We start from the raw sequence: 26,925 nt of genomic DNA, 5'->3' as shown, positions 1-26,925 counted from the left end.
CACGCCTTGCAGGTGACGCTCTACCCCGAATACTTTACCTTTCCCGGCTCCACCAGGTCTTTTTCCAAGGTCCTTTCTTAACACTTTAAAAACCATGTTTATTAACTTTGTATGGACCGGCTCAAAACCTAGAGTGGGGTACAAACACCTTACTAAGCCTAAACTGCAGGGGGCATGGGTCTTCTTTATTAGAAAGCCTTTATGTTGGCATACATCTTAGACTTGTTTCACCATCGCCAGGTTAAACAGTGGGCATCACTGAAGGCCGTCGTTCTTTATCTCAATCCCACAATACTTCTTTGGCTAACTCCTACCCATCTGCCTCTTTGCCCTAGCGACTACCTCTATGGCTTTACAATTTTGGGATAGGAACCCAAGGGCTTTAGGTCCGTCCTCTAACCCAAGTCCAATTACTATAGTTTTTCATAACCCAGCCCTCCCTGAAGGCATGCAGCGATCTCATATCCTGAGATACTTGGAGGTGGATGCCCTACAGATCTGACACTATACGGCTACATGGGCTCTTAGCCCTTTGACTTCATTCCTGGGTGGCCTGTCTGATGGGGAATGGTTTTTGATGCCCAGTTATCCAACTTTATTTCTAGTTTGTCCCTTCGTAATTCTCCCATACCAGATCTAATTCCTACGCTTTCAAACTAAGTGGCAAACACTGAAGGTAGCGGGTGTACATTTAGAAAAAAAACAGTTTTTTTCATGGGCAACTATATGTGGTGTTCTCACGTGTATCCGAGCAAAAAACTACAAGATCAAAAACGTACAGAACGGCGCTGACAGCAGATCGCAGCTACATTCCTTTCCCTATTTCAACTTTTTACATTTTAAATATACAGCAAAACACGGATTAGATTAAAAAATACAAATTCTACGCGGATGAAGTCGCGGGTAACAAGCTAGTATAGGGCTATTTTTTTATATATCTTTTTTATGGCTCCTGCACACTTGTGTTTTTCTTGCGCTTTTCTTTTTTACGCGATTGCCAATGGGACTTTCTAATGTTAAAAACACATCGCACCAAAATTGCAAAACACAAACTTGCGATACGCTTTTAACATTAGAAAGTCACATTGACAATCGCGTGCAAAAAAAAGCGCAAGAAAAATGCAAGTGTGCAAGAGCCCTTATGTTTTATTGGGAGTAAAAAGCTAAATAAATGATTTTTTAATATTTATAGTTATTTATTTAAATTAGTATATCTACACTAATATAAAGAATGAGAACGGGTTCCTCATTTTGTTTCGGAAGTTTTGATATATAATATGTATGGTTTCAGATCACAGGGCGCATACGGAAACAGTTTTGGTTGGCGTCGGATTTGGGTCATTTTCTTTTTTATGTATATATTTTTATTTTATTCAGTAATTTTTTTTAACTTATTCCTGTAACTATTTCTTTTACCATCTGTGACCCTCATAATGTATATTTAAGACCCCTGGGGGTCACTCATATGGTCTTTTCCCCTGTAGCTGGGGCATCTATAGGAGCCGCATCCATAGCAGTCCCAGTTACAGGGCAGAACATCCCCCTGTAGTGACAACAGTCACTGGCAGATCTGATCCGGGTCTGCTACTACCCTGTAGATCTGCTGTAGTAGGGGATCCCAGAGGTCACATGATCACAGGATCACGTAGTGGAAGAAACACTTCCACTTCTTAGTACATAGCGCTCATTGAGCGCTATGTACCAGGGAAAGGAGAAGGCAGAAATGCTTAAAAAACACTTCTCTGGGTTCTCAGCTGTGACTAACAGCTGAGAACCGGACCTGTTCCTTCTTGATTTATCGTGCTTGGTCCTTAAGGGGTTAATAAATGTGATGTAAATGTCTCTGAAGGTTACATCAGTGCTGGAATGCTATAAGAGGAGCAGCTGATATTAGTCACATATAGAAGCTTCACAGCATTGAAGAGATATCAATTAAAGTAGTAATCATGGAGGGTCGGGGAGGTTTTTACATTTCCTGTCACTCATCCTGTTGAAAAACATTACATTAATAGAATCCTAGACTGGTAGAATTGGAAGGGACCTCCGGGTCACCGTGTCCGACCCCCTGCTCAATTGAGGATCACTAAATCATCCCAGTAAGATGTCTGTCCAGCCTTTGTTTGAACACTTCCATTGAAGGAGAACTCCCCACCTCCTGTGGTAACCTGTTTCACTCATTCATCACCCTCACTGTCTAATATCTAATCTGTGTCTCCTTTCTTTCAGTTTCATCCCATTGCTTCTAGTCTTTCCTTGTGCAGATGAGAATAGGGCTGATCCCTCTGCACTGTGACAGCCCTTCAGATATTTGTAGACAGCTATTAAGTCTCCTCCCAGCCTTCCTTTTTGCAAGCTAAACATTCCCAGATCCTTTAACCGTTCCTCATAGGACATGATTTGCAGACCGCTCACCATCTTGGTAACTCTTCTCTGAACTTGCTCCACTTTGTCTATGTCTTTTTTTAAAGTGGGGTGCCCAGAACTGGACACAGTATTCCAGATGAGGGATAACTAAGGAAGAGTAGAGGGTGATAATGATCTCACGTGATCTAGACTCTATGCTTCTCTTAATACATCCCAGAATTTTGTTTGCCTTTTTTGCTGTTGCATCACATTGTTGACTCATGTGATCAATTAGTATACCAATTTTTTTCATGTGCTGCTGCTTAGCTCAATTCCTCCCATTCTGTATGTGCTTTCTTCATTTTTCTTGCCCAGGTCTAGGGCTTTGCATTCTCCTTGTTAAATAGCATTCTGTTAGTCGCTGCCCGCTGTTCAAACTTCTCTAGATCTTTTTGAATCCTTTCTCCTTTATCTCTCCCAGTTTTGTGTTATCAGCTAATTTGATCAGTTTCCCATCAATTTCTTCCTCCAGATGATTTAGAAAAATGTTGACCACCACTGGGCCTAGGACAGAGCCTTGTGGTATCTCACTTGATACATTCTTCCACTTGGATGTGCAGCCATTTATGACCACTCTTTGAGTACGATCACTCAGCCAGTTGTGAATCCAACTAACAGTTGCCTTGTCAATCCCACAGTTGGGCATTTTTTCACTAAGTATGGTATGAGATACTTTGTCAAATACTTTAGTAAAGTCAAGATATACTATATCCACCGCATTTTCCCTAAACAAACCCCTCTGTATGCCGCCTGATAACATGCTCCCTGACCTACTGACTGCAATCCTTGCCAGCCACCATCAACTGCCGTTGCAGTCATACCGATTCTGCCATCACATGGCTAAATGTCTGACCATTGTCTGTGTATAGCATCCCTCACTCTCCACCTCCCCATGCCGTGCACATCTCCAGCCTTACCTTCTGTATCACCCCATTAATTTTAGTATGTAAGCTCGTTGAAGCAGGACCCTCACCCCTATTGTTTCCATCAACTGATTACTATGTAACCGTGATTTTGTAATTTTTTTGTACTTTTGTCTTTCTGTATCCCCCTATGTAAGCGCTGCGGAATATATTGGTGCTATACAAATAAAAATTATTATTATTATTTTCCTGATCAACCCAGTCAATGATTCTGTCACAGAAGGAAATTAGATTAGTCTGGCATGACTTGTTTGTTACAAACCCATGCTAGCTCTGGTTAATTACTCCATTTTCATCCAAGTATTTGCATACATGCTGTTTTATAATTTATTCAGCAATCTTTCCCAGTAGAGAAGTCAGGCTCACAGGCCTGTAGTTTCCTGGATCCACCTTCTTCCCTTTTTTGAAGATAGGGACAACATATGCTCTTTTCCAATCTTCTGGGACTTTTCCTGCTCTCAAAAAATGTTCAAAGTTTATAGCGAGTGGTTCAGCAATTACCTCCGCTGCTTCCTTTAGCATCCTAGGATGTAATTCATCTGGACCTTGAGACTTGGATTAATGTAAATTAGCTAAGTACACTCTCACCATCTCTCTGCTTACAGATAGCCTGCATTCTTTTATTCCTTCAGTAGCCCCAGGCTAGATCAGTTAATGTTACATCTACTTTCTGAGAGAAAACATACAAAATAGGAACTGAAAGGTTCGGTCTTCTCAACATCATTTTTAAGCAATTCACCATTTTCATCCTGTAAGCATCCAAAAGCATCTTTGACTTTTCTTTTCCTTTGATAAAAGGAACCATAACTTGTAGTTTGTATTTACCAGTCCTACAGTCAGCCTCTCTTTGGAAGAATATGGCTGATAACAGGGAACAATAAATTCTATATACCTTCACTAGAGTCTGAAGTGGCTGACAACAGGGAGTAATAGAGTGCAGTAATTTGCCCCGTTATCACTGTGCAGTTATCTGCCGGCGGTCCATTGGATCAGTACGGTGTATTCTGATCTTTGGCGTTTTGTCAGTCCGCTGTGCAGAGATAAGTGGCCGCCCTGATTGCTCCTTTGTCTGAGGCTTTTAGTGTAGCGCAGAGATAAGTGGTCGCCCTGACCGCTCCTTTGTCTGAGGCTTTTAGTGCAGTGTTGCCCCCACAGCTAACATCCTGCTATTAAGTGTCGCACATTTACATACCAGCTTGATGCGGCAGCTTCCATGGCCCTACAATGTACACACAGAATCAATATTTGCCATTCATTTGGAGATGCCAGGACGCGGGCACAGCGACTCACCTCTGCCCCAGCGGCACTTCTGATAAGTTCACATGAGATGGAAAGTCCAACAGGTCCATGACTGGGTAGGCATGCAGGGGCACCAGCAGCGTCTCATCACCCTGGGGATGGGAACATGTGGGTCACTCAATGCAGAACATGAAGATGGATGAAGCGGGCGGGAGACATTAATCTCACAATCATCATGTTGTCTCTGTTATCTGCCGCTGAGATAGTACTGAAATGTACACATATGCCACACTATACACTGTCACCTATAGGAGGCTATACTTTACTTGCTATAGGAGGCCATATCTCCAGAGTATATACCATCTCATGCAGGAGACCATACAAGCCTCGCTATACACTGTCACTTATAGGAGGCCATATGTTACCCAGGAATACACAGTCAGATATAGAACGCCATACATCACACAGTATACAATGTCCCATCAAGGAGGCCACACATTCCCCACTATACACTGTCACATACAGGAGACTACACGTCACCTACTATGCACTGTCACATATAGGAGGCCATACATCTCCAGTATACACCATCACATATAGGAGGCCATACATGCCCGACTATAAACTGTGACATATAGGAAGCCGTACATGACCCACACTACACAGTCACATATTGGAGGCCATACATCTCCAGTATACACCATCACATATAGGAGGCCATACATGCCCGACTATAAACTGTCACATATAGGAAGCCGTACATGACCCACACTACACAGTCACATATAGGAGGCCATACATGCCTGGCCATATATGCTGTCACATATAGGAAGACATACTTCACCCGCAATAGGAGTAATACATCTCCAGTGTACACCGTCACATATAGAAGACCACATACCCCTCACTATAGATTATCACATTTAGAAGTCCATATGTCATGCACTATACACTGCCACATATAGGAGGCCATAAATCATTCAGTATACAGTGTCAAATATAGGAGGCCATGCATTCCTCGGTTTACAATGTCACATATAGGAGACCACATGTCACACACTATACACTGCATTGTTAAATAGAAGCGACTGTACGTCACCAGACAGGGTATAGTCACGCATATGAGGCTATATATCAGCAAACGCGGCAGTCACATATAGAAGGACATACATCCCTATACACTGCTCAGTCACAGATAGAAGGCCATTCGTCGTTCTATACTGCTCAGTTACATGTAGGAGGACATAAATCCCCCACTATAACATGTAGGAGACCACACGTCACCCACTATACACAGTCATATATAGGAGGCCATACATCCCCCACTATTGCATGGTCATATAGACAAGACTGCATGTCACCAGACAGACATCAGCAAACACTGCGCAGTCACATATAGAAGGCCATACATCACTATATACCACAGTCACATATAGTAGCTCTACATCACTAGCAAGACACAGTAACTGCAGTCCGCTGTGATGTCACACGTGGGGTAATTGTGCACGCCCAAGGCTCACACACCCCTAGTGTCCATCCTCGGTAGTGCAGGTACACGTCACACAAGCTGCTTATGCTGCCAGAATATGTTTGGCTAATGAAAGCTTTTCAAGTACCGTCATTGATGTGAAGTATTTACAGTGTGTGGGACATAAACCCAGCGAAAATCAGGGAACTGCAAGTCCATGCAGAGGGGAACAAGTGTCCTGATTCGCCAATGCAACATTTTGGAAGACCTAGCCCTTTCTCATGCACGTTGCTCCATATGACCTTGCAGTTTCATCATTAATGCCGGTATTATGGCCCGCACACTGTAAATACTTCATGTCGATGACGGCACTTGAAAAGCTTTCATTAGCCAAACATATTCTGGCAGCATAAGCAGCTTGTGTGACGTGTACCTGCACTACTGAGGATGGACACTAGGGGTGTGCGAGCCTCGGACATGCACAATTACCCCACGTGTGACATCACAGCGGACTGCAATTACTGTGTCTTGTTAATGATGTAGAGGTTCTATATGTGATTGTGGTATATAGTGATGGCAGCTGACTGTGACAAGTACTACTAAGGATGTGTATCACTACACAGTCACCTATAGGAGGCCATATACTACTATACACTGCGCAGTCACATTTTGGGGCCATATACCACTGTAGACTGCCAAGTCACATATAGAAGACCATATATCACTATACACTGGACAGTCGCATAAAGACCATATATTAGGTTACACTGTGCAGTCACACGTAGGAGGCCATATATCGCTATATACAGCTCAGTCACATATAGGAGGCCATATACCAGTATACACCGCACAGTCACGTATAGGAAGCCATGTATCACTACACAGTCACCTATAGGAGGCCATATATCACTATACACTGTAGTCTCCCATAGGAGGCCATATATCACTATACACTGTAGTCTCCTATAGGAGGCCATATACCACTGTACACCGCACAGTCATGTATAGGAGGCCATGTATCACTACACAGTCACCTATAGGAGGTCATATATCACTATACACTGTAGTCTCCTATAGGAGGCCATATACCACTGTACACCGCACAGTCATGTATAGGAAGCCATGTATCACTACACAGTCACCTATAGGAGGTCATATATCACTATACACTGTAGTCTCCTATAGGAGGCCATATACCACTGTGGATTGCAAAGTGACATATAAGAAACCAAATATCACTATAGACTGCACAGTCGCATATAGACCATATAATAGATTACACTGTACAGTCACATGTAGAAGGCCATATATATCGCTATCCACAGCACAGTCACATATAGGACTGCTGTTTATAGTGATATATAGTGCCTATATATCACCATACACTGCAGCGTCACATATAGGGGGCCACAGATAACCATATAGTCACACGGTCGGTGCTCTGTCTTACCTTGCAGTGGACGCGGATACAATCATAATAATATCTCCATTCATCAGCCATGAACTGGACGCTGAGTGTAAGAGCGAAACCCGGGGGCAGCCTGTTCTATGCAGAGGGAGGAGAGCGGGTCAGGGGTATGGGAATAACATGCAGATATAGGGGATGTTCATGCGTTAGTCACATTAAACACAAGCATCAGGAGCACGAATAACACCCAGTAGCTTGCAGGGTCTCCCCCCCCTATTGCTCGCCATACTCACTGCTTTCTTGTAGCTGATGGTGAAGTGCTTGCTCTGCGGGGGAATAACGTGGACATTGGAGACGTCCGATGAGATATTCACCAGGTTCTGTGGGCGAGAACAAACCGGACACAGATTATACCGCGGCGAATACCGGGCCGACAAGGACCAAAAGCTCCAAAAAGGCACTGAGCGTCGCACAGCAAAGTATCGGAATAAGAAGCATTAAAAAGGGGGGCAAGTGATGAGCCCCAAATGTACCAACTACCCAGGTGAAAATTAAACATTATCGTTGCCTTTAAAAAGAGGGGCGGCCGACGCTGCAGGTGAACCGCCACCATTACTAAGCCGGCATGTAGGATTCGTGGCCCGGCTGCTGCGATCATCCAAATATGTCTGACCTGCACGGAGGACATTAGTCGTCCTGCGACACCATGATGGACAAAGAGCAGATTCACAAGCACCCTACCGCCATCTACAGCGCGACACTCACCACGACCTGACGGTGACACCGCCCAATCTCAAAACCCCCAAAATGGAGAACTTCGGGGTCCGCCGCAACAGACACATTACTGCCTAGCTTCCTGTAGACCTCTGCAAAACAGAAAAAGATAAAAATGTCAGAAGCGCAGGACGAGAATGAGGGCTCAAAGGGACAGGACGAGGATGGGGGCTCAAGGGGGCAGGACGAGGATGGGGGCTCAGGAGGGCAGGACGAGGATGGGGGCTCAAGGGGGCAGGACCAGGACGGGGGCTCAGGGGGGCAGGACAAGGCAGGATGCGAATGAAGCTCAGGAAGGCAGGATGACAATGGGGCTCAGGTGGGAAGGACGAGGATGAGGGCTCAGGGGGGCAGGACGAGGATGGGGGCTCGGGGAGGGGGAAGGACGAGGATGGGGGCTCGGGGGGGGGGGGGGGAAGGACGAGGATGGGGGCTCGGGGGGGGGGACGAGGATGGGGGCTCGGGGGGGGGGGGAAGGGCGAGGATGGGGGCTCGGGGGGGGGGGGGGGAAGGACGAGGATGGGGGCTCGGGGGGGGGGGGGGAAGTACGAGGATGGGGGCTCGGGGGGGGGGAAAGGGCGAGGATGGGGGCTCGGGGGGGGGAGGACGAGGATGGGGGCTCGGGGGGGGGGGGGGGGGGGAGGACGAGGATGGGGGCTCGGGGGGGGGGACGAGGATGGGGGCTCGGGGGGGGGGAGGACGAGGATGGGGGCTCGGGGGGGGGGGGGGAGGACGAGGATGGGGGCTCGGGGGGGGGGGGGGGGGAGGACGAGGATGGGGGCTCGGGGGGGGGGGGGAGGACGAGGATTGGGGCTCGTGGGGGGGGGGGAAGGACGAGGATGGGGGCTCGGGGAAAGATGGGGGCTCGGGGGGGGGGGGGGAAGGAGGAGGATGGGGGCTCGGGGGGGGGAAAGGACGAGGATGGGGCCTCGGGGGGGGGGCGAAGGACGAGGACGGGGGCTCGGGGGGGGGAAGGACGAGGACGGGGGCTCGGGGGGGAAGGACGAGGATGGGGGCTCGGGGGGGAAGGACGAGGATGGGGGCTCAAGGGGGCAGGACTTGAATGGGGGCTCGGGGGGGCAGGACGAGGATGGGGGCTCGGGGGGGGGGAAGGACGAGGATGGGGGCTCGGGGGGGGGGGAAGGACGAGGATGGGGGCTCGGGGAGGGGGGAAGGACGAGGATAAGGGCTCGGGGTGGGAAGTACGAGGATGGGGGCTCGGGGGGGGGGAAGGACGAGGATGGGGGCTCAGAGGGGGGGAAGGACGAGGATGGGGGCTCAAGGGGGCAGGACTTGAATGGGGGCTCGGGGGGGGGGGAAGGACGAGGACGGGGGCTCGGGAGGGGGGGGGGGGAAGGACGAGGACGGGGGCTCGGGGGGGGGGGGAAGGACGAGGACGGGGGCTCGGGGGGGGAAGGACGAGGACGGGGGCTCGGGGGGGGGGAAGGACGAGGACGGGGGCTCGGGGGGGGGGGAAGGACGAGGACGGGGGCTCGGGGGGGGGGGGGAAGGACGAGGACGGGGGCTCGGGGGGGGGAAGGACGAGCATGGGGGCTCGGGGGGGGGACGAGGATGGGGGCTCGGGGGGGGGAAGGACGAGGATGGGGGCTCGGGGGGGGGGGGAAGGACGAGGATGGGGGCTCGGAGGGGGGAAGGACGAGGATGGGGGCTCGGAGGGGGGAAGGACGAGGATGGGGGCTCGGAGGGGGGAAGGACGAGGATGGGGGCTCGGAGGGGGGAAGGACGAGGATGGGGGCTCAAGGGGGCAGGACTTGAATGGGGGCACGGGGGGGGGGGGGGGAAGGACGAGGACGGGGGCTCGGGAGGGGGGGAAAGTACGAGGACGGGGGCTCGGGGGGGGGGGAAGGACGAAGACGGGGGCTCGGGGGCTCAGGGGGCAGGACGAGGATGGGGGCTCAGGGGCGCAGGGCGAGGATGGGGGCGCAGGGGCGCAGGGCGAGGATGGGGGCTCGGGGGGGGGGGAAGGACGAGGATGGGGGCTCGGGGGGGGGGAAGGACGAGGATGGGGGCTCGGGGGGGGGGGGGGGGAGGACGAGGATGGGGGCTCGGGGGGGGGGGAAGGACGAGGACGGGGGCTCGGAGGGGGGAAGGACGAGGATGGGGGCTCAAGGGGGCAGGACTTGAATGGGGGCTCGGGGGGGGAAGGACGAGGACGGGGGCTCGGGAGGGGGGGGGAAGGACGAGGACGGGGGCTCGGGGGGGGGGGGAAGGACAAGGACGAGGACGGGGGCTCGGGGGGGGGGAAGGACGAGGACGGGGGCTCGGGGGGGGGGGGAAGGACGAGGACGGGGGCTCGGGGGGGGGGGGGGGGGAAGGACGAGGACGGGGGCTCGGGGGGGGGGGAAGGACGAGGACGGGGGCTCGGGGGGGGGAAGGACGAGGACGGGGGCTCGGGGGGGGGGGGTAAGGACGAGGACGGGGGCTCGGGGGGGGGGGGAAGGACGAGGACGGGGGCTCGGGGGGGGGGGGGAAGGACGAGGACAGGGGCTCGGGGGGGGGGGGGGAAGGACGAGGACGGGGGCTCGGGGGGGGGGAAGGACGAGGACGGGGGCTCAGGGGGGGGGGAAGGACGAGGACGGGGGCTCGGGGGGGGAAGGACGAGGACGGGGGCTCGGGGGGGGGGAAGGACGAGGACGGGGGCTCGGGGGGGGGGGACGACGAGGACGGGGGCTCGGGGGGGGGAAGGACGACGAGGACGGGGGCTCGGGGGGGGGGGAAGGACGACGAGGACGGGGGCTCGGGGGGGGGGGGGGAAGGACGAGGACGGGGGCTCGGGGGGGGGAAAGGACGAGACGAGGACGGGGGCTCGGGGGGGGGGAGGACGAGGACGGGGGCTCGGGGGGGGGGGAAGGACGAGGACGGGGGCTCGGGGGGGGGGAAGGACGAGGACGGGGGCTCGGGGGGGGGGGGGGAAGGACGGGGGCTCGGGGGGGGGGGAAGGACGAGGAAGGGGGGGAGGGGGGGGGGAGGACGAGGACGGGGGCTCGGGGGGGGGGGGGGAAGGACGAGTACGGGGGCTCGGGGGGGGGAAGGACGAGGACGGGGGCTCGGGGGGGGGGAAGGACGAGGACGGGGGCTCGGGGGGGGGAGGACGAGGACGGGGGCTCGGGGGGGGAGGACGAGGACGGGGGCTCGGGGGGGAGGACGAGGACAGGGGCTCGGGGGGGGAGGACGAGGACAGGGGCTCGGGGGGGGGGGGAAGGATGAGGACGGGGGCTCGGGGGGGGAAGGATGAGGACGGGGGCTCGGGGGGGGGGGAAGGACGAGGACGGGGGCTCGGGGGGGGGAAGGACGAGGACGGGGGCTCGGGGGGGGGAAGGACGAGGACGGGGGCTCGGGGGGGGGGAAGGACAAGGACGGGGGCTCGGGGGGGGGGGGGGGGAAGGACGAGGACGGGGGCTCGGGGGGGGGAAGGACGAGGACGGGGGCTCGGGGGGGGAAGGACGAGGACGGGGGCTCGGGGGGGGGGGGAAGGATGAGGACGGGGGCTCGGGGGGGGGAAGGACGACGAGGACGGGGGCTCGGGGGGGGGGGGACGACGAGGACGGGGGCTCGGGGGGGGGGGAAGGACGAGGACGGGGGCTCGGGGGGGGGGGGGAAAGGACGAGGACGGGGGCTGGACGAGGACGGGGGGGAGGGGGGGGGGAGGACGGGGGCTCGGGGGGGGGGGGGGAGGACGAGGACGGGGGGGAGGGGGGGGGGAGGACGGGGGCTCGGGGGGGGGGGGGGAGGACGAGGACGGGGGCTCGGGGGGGGGGGGAGGACGAGGACGGGGGCTCGGGGGGGGGAAAGGACGAGGACGGGGGCTCGGGGTGGGGAAAGGACGAGGACGGGGGCTCGGGGGGGGGGGGGGAGGACGAGGACGCGGGCTCGGGGGAGGACGAGGACGGGGGCTCGGGGGGGGGGGGGGAGGACGAGGACGGGGGCTCGGGGGGGGGGGGAGGACGAGCACGGGGGCTCGGGGGGGGGGAGGACGAGGACGGGGGCTCGGGGGGGGGGGAAGGACGGGGGCTCGGGGGGGAGGGGGAGGACGAGGATGGGAGCTCAGGGGGGGGGAAGGACGAGGATGGGGGCTCGGGGGGGAGGGGGAGGACGAGGATGGGAGCTCAGGGGGGGGGAAGGACGAGGATGGGGGCTCGGGGGGGAGGACGAGGATGGGGGCTCGGGGGGGGGGAGGAGGACGAGGACGGGGGCTCGGGGGGGGAGGACGAGGACGGGGGCTCGGGGGGGGGGGAAGGACGAGGACGGGGGCTCGGGGGGGGGGGGGATGGACGAGGACGGGGGCTCGGGGGGGAGGGGGAGCACGAGGATGGGGGCTCGGGGGGGAGGGGGAGGACGAGGATGGGAGCTCAGGGGGGGGGGAAGGACGAGGATGGGGGCTCGGGGGGGGGGGAAGGACGAAGATGGGGGCTCGGGGGGGGGAAGGACGAGGATGGGGGCTCGGGGGGGGGGGGGGGGGAAGGACGAGGATGGGGGCTCGGGGGGGGGAAGGACGAGGATGGGGGCTCGGGGAAGGAAAGACGAGGATGGGGGCTCGGGGGGGGGGGAAGGACGAGGATGGGGGCTCGGGGGGGGGGGAGGACGAGGATGGGGGCTCGGGGGGGGGGGAGGACGAGGATGGGGGCTCGGGGGGGGGGGGGGTAGGACGAGGATGGGGGCTCAGGGGGGGGAAGGTCGAGGATGGGGGCTCGGGGGGAAGGACGAGGATGGGGGCTCGGGGGGGAAGGACGAGGATGGGGGCTCGGGGGGGGAAGGACGAGGATGGGGGCTCGGGGGGGAAGGACGAGGATGGGGGCTCGGGGGGGAAGGACGAGGATGGGGGCTCGGGGGGGAAGGACGAGGATGGGGGCTCGGGGGGGAAGGACGAGGATGGGGGCTCGGGGGGGAAGGACGAGGATGGGGGCTCGGGGGGGCAGGACGAGGTAGGGGGCTCAGGGGGGTAGGACGAGGTAGGGGCTCAGGGGGGCAGGACGAGGATGGGGGCTCAGGGGGGCAGGACGAGGATGGGGGCTCAGGGGGGCAGGATGAGGATGGGGGCTTAGGGGGGTAGGAAGAGGATGGGGGCTCAGGACGAGGATGGGGGCTCAGCGGGCAGGACGAGGATGGGGGCTCAGGACGAGGATGGCGGCTCAGGGGGCAGGACGAGGATGGCGGCTCAGGGGGCAGGACGAGGATGGCGGCTCAGGGGCGCAGGGCGAGGATGGGGGCGCAGGGCGAGGATGGGGGCGCAGGGGCGCAGGGCGAGGATGGGGGCTCAGGGGCGCAGGGCGAGGATGGGGGCTCAGGGCGAGGATGGGGGCTCAGGGGCGCAGGGCGAGGATGGGGGCTCAGGGGCGCAGGGCGAGGATGGGGGCTCAGGGGCAAAGGACGAGGATGGGGGCTCAGGGGCAAAGGACGAGGATGGGGGCTCAGGGGCGCAGGGCGAGGATGGGGGCTCAGGGGCGCAGGGCGAGGATGGGGGCTCAGGGAGAGGATGGGGGCGCAGGGCGAGGATGGGGCCTCAGGGCGAGGATGGGAGCTCAGGGGCGCAGCGCGAGGATGGGGGCTCAGGGGGGCAGGACTAGTACGGGGGCTCAGGAGGACAGGGTGAGGAAGGGGCTCCGGAGAGGAGCTCATGGGGAAAGACGAGGACATGGAGTCAGAGGGACAGGATAATATCAAGAAACAATATGAAGACAGGAATTAGGACGAGAACGGCGCTTGGGGGTAGCATGAGGTCAGTGGTTAGGACAAGGACGGGGGCTGAGAAGGGCAGGATGAGGATGGGGCAAGAAGTGTCTGCCAGATTCCCATGCATTGACTCCTGCTGAGCACATGTTATACACAGCAGCAAATTTAAACAAGCAGAGATGCAATGTAAAGCAAGAGGGATAAAGTAGCAGCCTGAACCTCTGGCTACCTCAAACCTCAGTAACACATCGTTAGTGATTATAGCTGGGCCACAAGGAAACAGAGCTGCAGTATAAAACATGGGGGACGGGACAGTGTGAGCAGTCTGATAGACTTTCGGCTCCCTCCACTAGAATACTTAAAGTCGGGGGCTTTACATTTCCATCAGATGTCTTCCACTGGGATCCCGCCATCCTCAGACTGCAACACCCCATACAGCGCCGCTCCTGGGCAGGCGCTATACCAGTAATGTTATTGGTTGGTGAGCTGGTGCTGAGAATGGGCATAGCCATGATGTGGGCTATTAGGGGGTCTCGCTAGTTGCCCCTTACTTGACTCCAGGAGGTGGTTGGGCACCGGTCGGATCAGCGGCTTTTCCACCAGACTGTCCAGAAAGACGGATGATGAAGATGATAGAGCTTTCTGGAGTCTCCGATCCCCTTTGGGAAAGTTGAACTTGGCTGGCGGAGCGACCTCCATGATGTCCAGCGGTCAGCGCAGAATACGGAGAAACCTGAGGAGATTCCAGAGAAGGCAACATCAGCGCAGCGATTATAACCTTATAACGACCGAGCAAATACACGCCCATGAAGCGGCCTTTATATATATATATATATATATACACACTGTACATGATATAAGGGGGCACTGGTCAGTACAGCGGGCGCATTCTCCCTCCGCAGCGTTATAATCACCCGCTTACTACCCCTCCCCCAGTTATGGGCTCCATCACCGTGGAGATTTATCAGTTCCGGCTCTTGGGATTTCCTTATATTTGTGAGGAGATTCGGGAACAGAAGCGACAACAGACAACAACGCGAAAGAGCGAGAATCACACGCCGGGGAGCTGCGACTGTAATACACCTGGGTGCAGGTATTACACGGTGGGGGGTACAGTCAACAGGTGGGGGATGTGTGCAGGTATTACACGGTGGGGGTTATAGTCACCAGGTGGGGGGGGCGAGTGCAGGTGTTACACGGTGGGGGTTATAGTCAGCAGGTGGGGGGTGCAGGTATTACACGGTGGGGGTTATAGTCAGCAGGTGGGGGGGTTATAGTCAGCAGGTGGGGTGAGGATGCAGGTATTACACGGTGGGGGTTATAGTCAGCAGGTGGGGGGTGCAGGTATAACATGGTGGGGGTTATAGTCAGCAGGTGGAGGGGTGCAGGTGTTACACGGTAGGGGTTATAGTCAGCAGGTGGGGGGTGCAGGTATTACATGGTGGGGGTTATAGTCAGCAGGTGGGGGGTGCAGGTTTTACACGGTGGGGGTTATAGTCAGCAGGGTGTGTGCGCAGGTATTACACGGTGGGGTTATAGTTATCAGGTGGGGGGGGGGGTGCAGGACTTACATGGTGGGGGTTATAATCACCAGGTGGGGGAGGGGGGTGCAGGTGTTACACGGTGGGGGTTATAGACAGCAGGTGGGGGGCTTGCAGGTATTACACGGTGGGGGGTGGGGGGTTATAGACAGCAGGTGGGGAGGGGGGTGCAGGTATTACACGGTGGGGGGTGGGGGGTTATAGACAGCAGGTGGGGAGGGGGGTGCAGGTATTACATGGTGGGGGTTAGTGGAGGATATAGTCACCAGGTGGGGGCAGGTCTTACACGGTGGGGGTTATAGTCATAAGCTGAGGGGTGGGGGTGTGTGGGGCTGCAGGTGTCACACGGTGGGGGTCATGGTCACCGGGTGCAGGGGGTATGCAGGTGTCACACGGTGGGGGTTATAGTCACCGGGTCTGGATCACATTCCGCTTGTTTCTCTCTTTCCAGGACGCGTTGCTATGGTGACACCGGAAGACGGACCGTACCACTGACAGAGCGGGGGTGGGGAGCGGGATAAACCATATGTGGATGGCGGCGTCTGTAGCCATCCGTCCTGTCAGCGATGTGTGGTGTTGGAGGTGAGGAGGGCGCTGAGGACATAATAACCAGCCCTTCATATACTAAATCACGACACAATAGCTGCCTGCCCAATGTCACGACATAAGAGCTGCAGTCCATGTATCCTGGCCCGGCATTAGCTGCATCCAGCGCTTGCGATATTTTGCTCCTTGGCTTCTATAAGGAACCGTTCAGACGGTACGGAATTGTCCGCAGATGCGGATTTTGTCATTTATTGCGGACTTGGTTGCGTCTTCAGCTGCGGAACATCTTGTGTGTTTTTACGCTGACGGTCATCGCGGATTTCCATCTCCTGTACGTTACAAATCCACAACAACTATTCCACGAGCCGTCCGGAGCGCCGCGGCAGGGAGCCTTACACTGCGCAATTTAGGAAGGAAAGACGCGCAGATTTTCACAGGAGCGGAATACGAGCCCAGCGAGATGAGGTTGTGGCGCAGACTAACTCCGCCCCGCGTGAGAAGGAGACGTCCGTCGTGTACGCGCTGCCACGCTCCTCACAGCTGAGGGTTTGCTACCACGGATCAGCGCAGACATCAGCATCACTAATGTCTCCTGCCCTCCAAGCTGGGACATTGTAGTGTGTGTATATATATATATACACTCAGCATCAGTAACCTCCCCCAGAAGGAGTATATATATATATATATGTATGCAGTGGTGCCTCGGTTTAATTCGTTCTGTGACGGAGCTCTTAACCCAAAACAATCGTAAGTCAAATCAATTTTTCTCATTGAAGTGAATGGAAAAGCCATTAATCCGTTCCGGATCGCAAAGCTCTCCCGCTGATTTCAATGAGATGGCGCTGCCATTGAAAGCAATAGGCTGCCAGAACCCCCGCAGTGATTTTTGGGTAAGGGCTTTAAATATAAGCTCCTCCCTGAAATCATCCCTAGCTGTAGTAAAGATCTATATCCTCACCTGTCTGCCGGGGCTCAGGTGCGTCCAGCCGCCACTTGTTCTCCCTGCATTGCTCTGAAGCTTTTCAGCAGGCGGGGATTAAAAATGTAGGGAGAACAAGCGCTGGCTACACACACCTGAGCCCCAGCAGCGGCGGACAGGGGAATGTATATTTTTTACTACAGCTATGGAAGATTTTCAGGTAAGGGCTTATATTTAAAGCTCTACCCCGAAAATCACTGCATAGGGTTGTCGACTGGCCATTGCTTTCAATGGGGCCACCGGCTGGAGTGGTGGCCCCATTAGGAAAAAGGCTCTTAAATTAAAGCAAAAATTCTGGAGAGAGACTGCTAAGGTATCACTGTGAGTGCGTGTGTATATATATATATATATATATATATACACACATACACTCATTATCGGTAAATCCCTCCTCTGGAAGGAGCATATTAACAGGGACACAATTAGAGTACTACCTCTCCACCATCTGTATACACAGGACTACTTCTCTATCATCTATATACACATATGCGTCATTGGGAGAGACCAAGAAAAAAAAAAGCTCGGCACCCGGCGTCCCACATACAAAAATGCTGGAGTCTCCCATTGTAGTCAATGGGGTTCGTTAACCCCTTAATGACACGGCCTATTTTGGCGTTGAGGACCAAGCGATTTTTGGTATTTTTGCATCTCCATTTTTCAAAATCCATAACTTTTTTTATTTTTCCGTGGACGCGGCCGTATAAGGACTTGTTTTTTGCGCAGCGAGCTGTAGTTTTTGTCTGTGCCACTTTTGGGTACATAGACTATATCGTAAAACTTTTATTATTTTTTTTATGATAACAGGGAGAGAAAACGCAACAATTCTGCCATAGATTTTTTTTTTCTTACAGCGTTAATCATGCAGCATAAATGACACACTAAATTTTTTCTGCGGCTCGGTACAATTACAACGATACCAAAATTCTTATATTTTTTTAGGTTTTTACACTTTTTTGCAATAAAAACCCTTTTTTTTTTAAATCTTTTTTTTTTCTCTATAGCTGCATTCAAAGTCCTGTAACTTTTTTCTTTTTCTATGTACGGAGCTCTGTGAGGGCTTATTTTTGTGAGACGAGCTGTAGTTTTTATTGGTACCATTTTGGGGAATGTACGGCTTTTTTGATCACTTTTATTGCATTTTTTGGGAGGCAAAATGCTAAAAATTAGCATTTTGCCTCTGTTTTTTAGCTTTTTTTTTACGCTTTTTGCCGTACAAAATAAAAAGCATGTTCAACTTTTTGTACACGTCGTTACGGACGCGTCAATACCCAATATGTGGGGTTTTAATTTTTTATTTACCTTTTTTTTTGCTAATATTAGAAAACGCATAAAAAAAGTGTTTTTTTTACATTTTTCTTTTCCTTTTTTTTCACTACTTGAGTCCCTCTGAGGGACTTGCAGCACTATGCCTGTGATCGCTGTCATAAGGCATGGCAGAGCTACTGCTCTGCCATGCCTTATCGCTTATACAGCAATCATAGGCATAGGCAATACAGGACGCCAGTGTCTGCGTCCTGTTGCCATGGTGACAGGCTGGGCTCTCGCGATGACATCGCGCTACCTCTGTGAACTCTTTCCCTGCCGCGATCTACTTAGATCGTGGCAGGGAAGGGGTTAACAGCGGGGGGGGGGGCGCATCTCCGAATCCCCCCTGCTGTTGCAGCGGGATGTCGGCTGTGACTGACAGCCTGCTCCCGCTGCGGGATAAAGCGAGGTCAGTCATGATCTCACGCTATCCCGATGACGTACCGGTACGTCATTTTGTGCGAAGTACCAGCCTGCCATGACGTACTGGTACGTCATGGAGCGGTAAGGGGTTAATCGAGTAGAGCTCTCGAATTTTACGAAAAGCTCGACTCGAATAGCGCGGACCCGAGCATTTGGGTGCTCGCTCATCTCTAATAGCCTGTCATTCATTATATGCAGACATGAAAGTCAGACAAGGATCGGCCGTGTAAACAGGCAGTCATTCATCTATGAACGACTGCCTGTTCACTGTGGATGGAGGCGGGCAGACAGATCTCCAGGCTCCGCCTCCATTCACTGAGTGGTTATCGCTCCAGTGTGATAATCGTTGGGACTGTCAGGTGTTTAAGCGTCCGACAATTGTCCCGTGTAAAAGGGCCCCGTCCGTCAGATCCGCACTTCTTCGCACGCTACTTTCATCTGAAGATCGAACGGGAATAAGACAAGAATCATACAATATTTTCCAAAAGGCCGTGTCAGATTTTTGGACCGGAAAAAAAAAAAAGCGTTTTTTTTTGTATAAAAGATCACGGCACGTTCTATTCTTGTCGGCGTGTTGTGTTCAGCACATCGGAGGGCACGTGGGTGAAATAATCTTGGGCGCAGCTTTTAAAACGCCCGTGTGCATGCATCCTTATACAGAGCTGGAAATCTCCACCCCCCTCTGCGAAAACCCCTGTAGACTTCCAACAAGCCTGAATGGTTTATACTATGGTTACATCCCCTTACGCCGCCTGATTCAGTCTTAACTGTAGTTCCGTCATTCTATTCATGAGCAGACCTATAGTGAAGGCTGCAGAGCAGGGGATTGTGGGAGGGCACAGGCATTACCAGTGGTCTATGGGGGTTTATTGTAGGACAGGTGTAGATTTCCTGTAGACGATCTCAGTATAATGGCCGCACTTTGTTGCTGTCTCAGATTCTCACGACTGAAGGAGACGGATGGAGAAGAAGCCCAGACAGCGCACAGACTGAGGCGTAATCTGAAGTTATCCGGAATCTACTGAGAGAATCTGTCGCCGAGCCAAAAACGGAGGAATTACAGGTAAAAGCTCTGGTTACTGCATTGTTTATTCATTGGGAAACACTGAGCTGTGTACACTGGAGGCACGCAGAACTACCTACCCATCATCTATATACACAGGACTACCTACCCATCATCTATATACACAGAACTACTACCCATCATCTATATACACAGGACTACTACCCCATCATCTATATACACAGTACTACTACCCATCATCTATATACACAGGACTACTACCCATCATCTATATACACAGGACTACCTACCCATCATCTATATACACAGGACTACTACCCATCATCTATATACACAGTACTACTACCCATCATCTATATACACAGTACTACTACCCATCATCTATATACACAGGACTACTACCCCATCATCTATATACACAGTACTACCTACCCATCATCTATATATACAGTACTACCTACCCATCATCTATATACGCAGTACTACCTACCCATCATCTATATACACAGGACTACTACCCCATCATCTATATACACAGGACTACTACCCCATCATCTATATACACAGGACTACCTACCCATCATCTATATACACAGAACTACCTACCCATCATCTATATACACAGGACTACCTACCCATCAACTATATACACAGTACTACCTACCCATCATCTATATACACAGGACTACCTACCCATCATCTATATACACAGTACTACCTACCCATCATCTATATACGCAGTACTACTACCCCATCATCTATATACACAGTACTACCTACCCATCATCTATATACACAGTACTACTACCCCATCATCTATATACACAGTACTACTACCCCATCATCTATATACGCAGTACTACCTACCTATCATCTATATACGCAGTACTACCTACCCATCATCTATATACACAGTACTACTACCCCATCATCTATATACGCAGTACTACCTACCCCATCATCTATATACACAGTACTACCTACCCATCATCTATATACACAGGACTACTACCCCTTCATCTATATACGCAGTACTACCTACCCATCATCTATATACGCAGTACTACTACCCCATCATCTATATACGCAGTACTACCTACCCCATCATCTATATACACAGGACTACTACCCCATCATCTATATACGCAGTACTACCTACCCATCATCTATATACACAGGACTACTACCCCATCATCTATATACACAGTACTACCTACCCATCATCTCTATACACAGGACTACTACCCCATCATCTATATACACAGTACTACCTACCCATCATCTATATACACAGTACTACCTACCCATCATCTATATACACAGTACTACCTACCCATCATCTATATACACAGTACTACTACCTACCCATCATCTATATACACAGTACTACCTACCCATCATCTATATACACAGTACTACTACCCCATCATCTATATACACAGTACTACTACCCCATCATCTGTATACACAGTACTACCTACCCATCATCTATATACGCAGTACTACTACCCCATCATCTATATACACAGTACTACCTACCCATCATCTATATACACAGTACTACTACCCCATCATCTATATACGCAGTACTACCTACCCATCATCTATATACACAGTACTACCTACCCATCATCTATATACACAGGACTACCTACCCATCATCTATACACACAGTACTACCTACCCATCATCTATATACACAGTACTACCTACCCATCATCTATATACACAGGACTACTACCCCATCATCTATATACGCAGTACTACCTACCCATCATCTATATACGCAGTACTACTACCCCATCATCTATATACGCAGTACTACCTACCCATCATCTATATACACAGTACTACTACCCCATCATCTATATACGCAGTACTACCTACCCATCATCTATATACACAGTACTACCTACCCATCATCTATATACACAGTACTACTACCCCATCATCTATATATGCAGTACTACCTACCCATCATCTATATACACAGTACTACCTACCCATCATCTATATACACAGTACTACTCCTCCATCATCTATATACACAGTACTACTCCTCCATCATGTATATACACAGGACTACTTCCCCATCATCTATATACACAGTACTACTACCCCATCATCTATATACACAGTACTACTACCCCATCATCTATATACACAGTACTACTACCCCATCATCTATATACACAGTACTACTCCTCCATCATCTATATACACAGTACTACTCCTCCATCATCTATATACACAGTACTACCTACCCCATCATCTATATACACAAGACTACTACCCCATCATCTATATACACAGTTCTACTACCCCATCATCTATATACACAGTACTACTCCTCCATCATCTATATACACAGTACTACTCCTCCATCATCTATATACACAGTACTACTCCTCCATCATCTATATACACAGTACTACCTACCCCATCATCTATATACACAGGACTACTACCCCATCATCTATATACACAGTTCTACTACCCCATCATCTATATACACAGTACTACTCCTCCATCATCTATATACACAGTACTACTCCTCCATCATCTATATACACAGTACTACTCCTCCATCATCTATATACACAGTACTACCTACCCATCATCTATATACACAGTACTACTCCTCCATCATCTATATACACAGTACTACTCCTCCATCATGTATATACACAGGACTACTTCCCCATCATCTATATACACAGTACTACTACCCCATCATCTATATACACAGTACTATCTACCCATCATCTATATACGCAGTACTACTACCCCATCATCTATATACACAGTACTACCTACCCATCATCTATATACACAGTACTACTCCTCCATCATCTATATACACAGTACTACCTACCCATCATCTATATACACAGTACTACTCCTCCATCATCTATATACACAGTACTACTCCTCCATCATCTATATACACAGGACTACTACCCCATCATCTATATACACAGTTCTACTACCCCATCATCTATATACACAGTACTACCTACCCATCATCTATATACACAGTACTACCTACCCATCATCTATATACACAGTACTACTACCCCATCATCTATATACACAGTACTACTCCTCCATCATCTATATACACAGTACTACTCCTCCATCATCTATATACACAGTACTACCTACCCCATCATCTATATACACAGGACTACTACCCCATCATCTATATACGCAGTACTACCTACCCCATCATCTATATACGCAGTACTACCTACCCATCATCTATATACACAGTACTACTCCTCCATCATCTATATACACAGTACTACTCCTCCATCATCTATATACACAGTACTACTCCTCCATCATCTATATACACAGTACTACCTACCCCATCATCTATATACACAGGACTACTACCCCATCATCTATATACACAGTTCTACTACCCCATCATCTATATACACAGGACTACTTCCCCATCATCTATATACACAGTACTACTCCTCCATCATCTATATACACAGTACTACTACCCCATCATCTATATACACAGTACTACCTACCCATCATCTATATACACAGTACTACTACCCCATCATCTATATACGCAGTACTACCTACCCCATCATCTATATACACAGTACTACTCCTCCATCATCTATATACACAGTACTACTACCCCATCATCTATATACACAGTACTACTACCCCATCATCTATATACACAGTACTACCTACCCATCATCTATATACACAGTACTACCTACCCATCATCTATATACACAGTACTACCTACCCATCATCTATATACACAGTACTACCTACCCATCATCTATATACACAGTACTACCTACCCATCATCTATATACACAGGACTACTACCCCATCATCTATATACACAGTACTACTACCCCATCATCTATATACACAGTACTACCTACCCATCATCTATATACACAGTACTACTACCCCATCATCTATATACACAGGACTACTACCCCATCATCTATATACACAGGACTACTACCCCATCATCTATATACACAGGACTACTACCCCATTATCTGTATATACACAGGACTACTACCCCATCATCTATATACACAGTACTACCTACCCCATCATCTATATACACAGTACTACTTCTCCATCATCTATATACACAGTACTACTACCCCATCATCTATATACACAGTACTACCTACCCATCATCTATATACACAGTACTACTACCCCATCATCTATATACACAGTACTACTACCCCATCATCTACACTATATACACAGTACTACTACCCAATCATCTATATACACAGTACTACTACCCCATCATCTATATACACAGTACTACTTCTCCATCATCTATATACACAGTACTACTTCTCCATCATCTATATACACAGGACTACCTACCCATCATCTATATACACAGTACTACTTCTCCATCATCTATATACACAGTACTACTCCTCCATCATCTATATACACAGTGCTACTCCTCCATCATCTATATACACAGTACTACCTACCCATCATCTATATACACAGTACTACTTCTCCATCATCTATATACACAGTGCTACTCCTCCATCATCTATATACACAGTGCTACTCCTCCATCATCTATATACACAGTACTACTCCTCCATCATCTATATACGCAGTACTACTCCTCCATCATCTATATACGCAGTACTACTCCTCCATCATCTATATACGCAGTACTACTCCTCCATCATCTATAAACGCAGTACTACTTCTCCATCATCTATATACACAGTGCTACTTCTCCATCATCTATATACACAGTACTACTACTCCATCATCTATATACACAGTAATACTTCTCCATCATCTATATACACAGGACTACTACCCCATCATCTATATACACAGTACTACTTCTCCAGCATCTGTATATACACAGTACTACTACTCCATCATCTATATACACAGTAATACTTCTCCATCATCTATATACACAGGACTACTACCCCATCATCTATATACACAGTACTACTTCTCCAGCATCTGTATATACACAGTACTACTTCTCCATCATCTATATACACAGTACTACTACTCCATCATCTATATACACAGTAATACTTCTCCATCATCTATATACACAGGACTACTACCCCATCATCTATATACACAGTACTACTTCTCCAGCATCTGTATATACACAGTACTACTTCTCTATCATCTATATACACAGTACTACTTCTCCACCATCTGTGTATACAGTACTCCCCTGTTGTAGGCTACCTGAGCATTTGCTGCCCCTATGCGGTTCCCCACCACACTGTTCTGGTGTGGAGCAGTATTGCACTGTAGGACACTATAGTGAGGATTGTGGGGCACTATTATAGTGTGGAACAATAATGTGGTGTATGGGGGCACTATTGCGGTGTGGAGCAGTATTGCGGTGTGGGGGCACTATGATGTGGTGTGGGGGGGACTATTCTGGTGTGGAGCAGTATTGCGGTGTGGGGGCACTATGGTCGTATGGAGCAGTATTATGTTGTGAAGGCACTATTATGGTGTGGAGCAGTATTATGTTGTGAAGGCACTATTATGGTGTGGAGCAGTATTATGTTGTGAAGGCACTATTATGGTGTGGAGCAGTATTATGTTGTGAAGGCACTATTATGGTGTGGAGCAGTATTATGTTGTGAAGGCACTATTATGGTGTGGAGCAGTATTATGTTGTGAAGGCACTATTATGGTGTGGAGTAGTATTGCGGTGTGGGGGGCACTATGATGTGGTGTGGGAGGGCACTATTATGGCATAGAGCAGTATTGCAGTGTGGGGGCACTATCATGGTGTGGAGCTGTATTGTGTTGTGCGGGCACTATTATGGTGTGGAACAGTAGTGTGGTGTGGGGGGACTATTGTGTTGTGAAGGCACTATTGAGGTGTGGAGCAGTATTGCGGTGTGGGGGGCACTATGATGTGGTGTGGGAGGGCACTATTATGGTGTAGAGCAGTATTGCAGTGTGCGGGGTACTGTGGTCGTATGAAGCTGTATTGCGTTGTAAGGGCACTATTATGTTGTGGAGCAGTATTGCGGTGTGGGAGCACTATGATGTGGCATCGGAGGGCACTATTCTGGTGTGGAGCAGTATTGCGGTGTGGGGGGGGGGCACTATTGTCGTATGGAGCTGTATTGTTTTGTGAAGGCACTGTTGAGGTGTGGAGCAGTATTGCAGTGGGGGCACTATGATGTGGTGTGGGATGGCACTATTATGGCGTAGAGCAGTATTGCGGTATGGGGGCACTATTATGGTGTCGAGCTTTATTGTGTTGTGAAGGCACTATTGAGGTGTGGAGCAGTATTGCGGTGTGGGGGCACTAATGTTGTATGAAGCTGTATTGTGTTGTGAAGGCACTATTATGGTGTGGAGCAGTATTGTGGTGTGGAGTTGTATTGTGGTGTGGGGGGCACTAATGTTGTATGAAGCTGTATTGTGTTGTGAGGGCACTATTGAGGTGTGGAGCAGTATTGCAGTGTGGAGCAGTATTGCGGTGTGGGAAGGCACTATTATGGTGTGGAGCAGTATTGCGGTGTGGGGGCACTATTATGGTGTGGAGCAGTATTGCGGTGTGGGAAGGCACTATTATGGTGTGGAGCAGTATTGCGGTGTGGGGGCACTATTATGGTGTGGAGCAGTATTGCGGTGTGGGGGCACTATTCTGGTGTGGAGCAGTTTTGCAGTGTGGGGGGCACTATTATGGTGTGGAGCAGTTTTGCAGTGTGGGGGGCACTATTATGGTGTGGCGCACTATGATGATGTATGGAGGGACATTATTGTGGTTTGAGGGACACTATGGGAAGATGGAGGGGGGGGGGGCACTGTCTATCTTGTATTATTTTCAGGGCACCATCCTGTCGTGAGTGGGAGAAGTCGTCATGGTAGTCTGGGCCAAATACCAATCGAAGAAGACCGTTCCGAAAATTCCTGATCGTTCTTTAATCGATTGTGAAGATATCAGAGATATAATAGGTCATGCTGGGGCACCCAGGGATCATCAGCGCTGGGCATGCTGGGAGTTGTAATTAGCTGCCCGGGGTCGTGGACTGTCCCCTCCGCTTAATGCTGCGCTAGGATTACTGAGGGGGCGGGGCAGCCTGGAAAGGGGCGGGGCGTTGTCCCCCGTTCTCCGCTGGTCTGCAGCCTCCCGCATTTCATTCTCCGTGCCCGCTCGGTGCAG

The 26,925-nt window shown here is 51.3% G+C and overlaps 1 protein-coding gene across 3 annotated transcripts in view; it reads right to left on the bottom strand.

Annotated features, from left to right (window-relative positions):
- The window catches only part of CFAP221 (cilia and flagella associated protein 221), a 52,418-nt gene extending 36,489 nt beyond the window's left edge, over positions 1-15,929 (bottom strand). For 2 of the 3 annotated variants that reach the window (XM_066575266.1, XM_066575267.1), the window contains exons 1-6: positions 15,860-15,929; positions 14,458-14,639; positions 8,207-8,307; positions 7,735-7,821; positions 7,484-7,579; positions 4,617-4,717 (exon numbers count right to left, since the gene is read on the bottom strand). In XM_066575266.1, coding sequence (XP_066431363.1) covers positions 4,617-4,717; positions 7,484-7,579; positions 7,735-7,821; positions 8,207-8,307; positions 14,458-14,605 — 533 coding nt within the window. In that variant the 5' untranslated portion in view covers positions 14,606-14,639; positions 15,860-15,929. Of the gene's footprint in view, positions 1-4,616; positions 4,718-7,483; positions 7,580-7,734; positions 7,822-8,206; positions 8,308-14,457; positions 14,640-15,859 lie in introns of those variants that run through there. The other variant, XM_066575268.1, reaches the window with a different exon arrangement.
- Between the last annotated feature and the right edge of the window lie 10,996 nt (positions 15,930-26,925).

This window comes from Eleutherodactylus coqui, chromosome 8, assembly GCF_035609145.1.
Source record: "Eleutherodactylus coqui strain aEleCoq1 chromosome 8, aEleCoq1.hap1, whole genome shotgun sequence".
NCBI lineage: Eukaryota > Metazoa > Chordata > Amphibia > Anura > Eleutherodactylidae > Eleutherodactylus > Eleutherodactylus coqui.
Note: the sequence above shows the minus strand (reverse complement) of the source record. Positions and strands in the feature narration are given on the sequence as shown.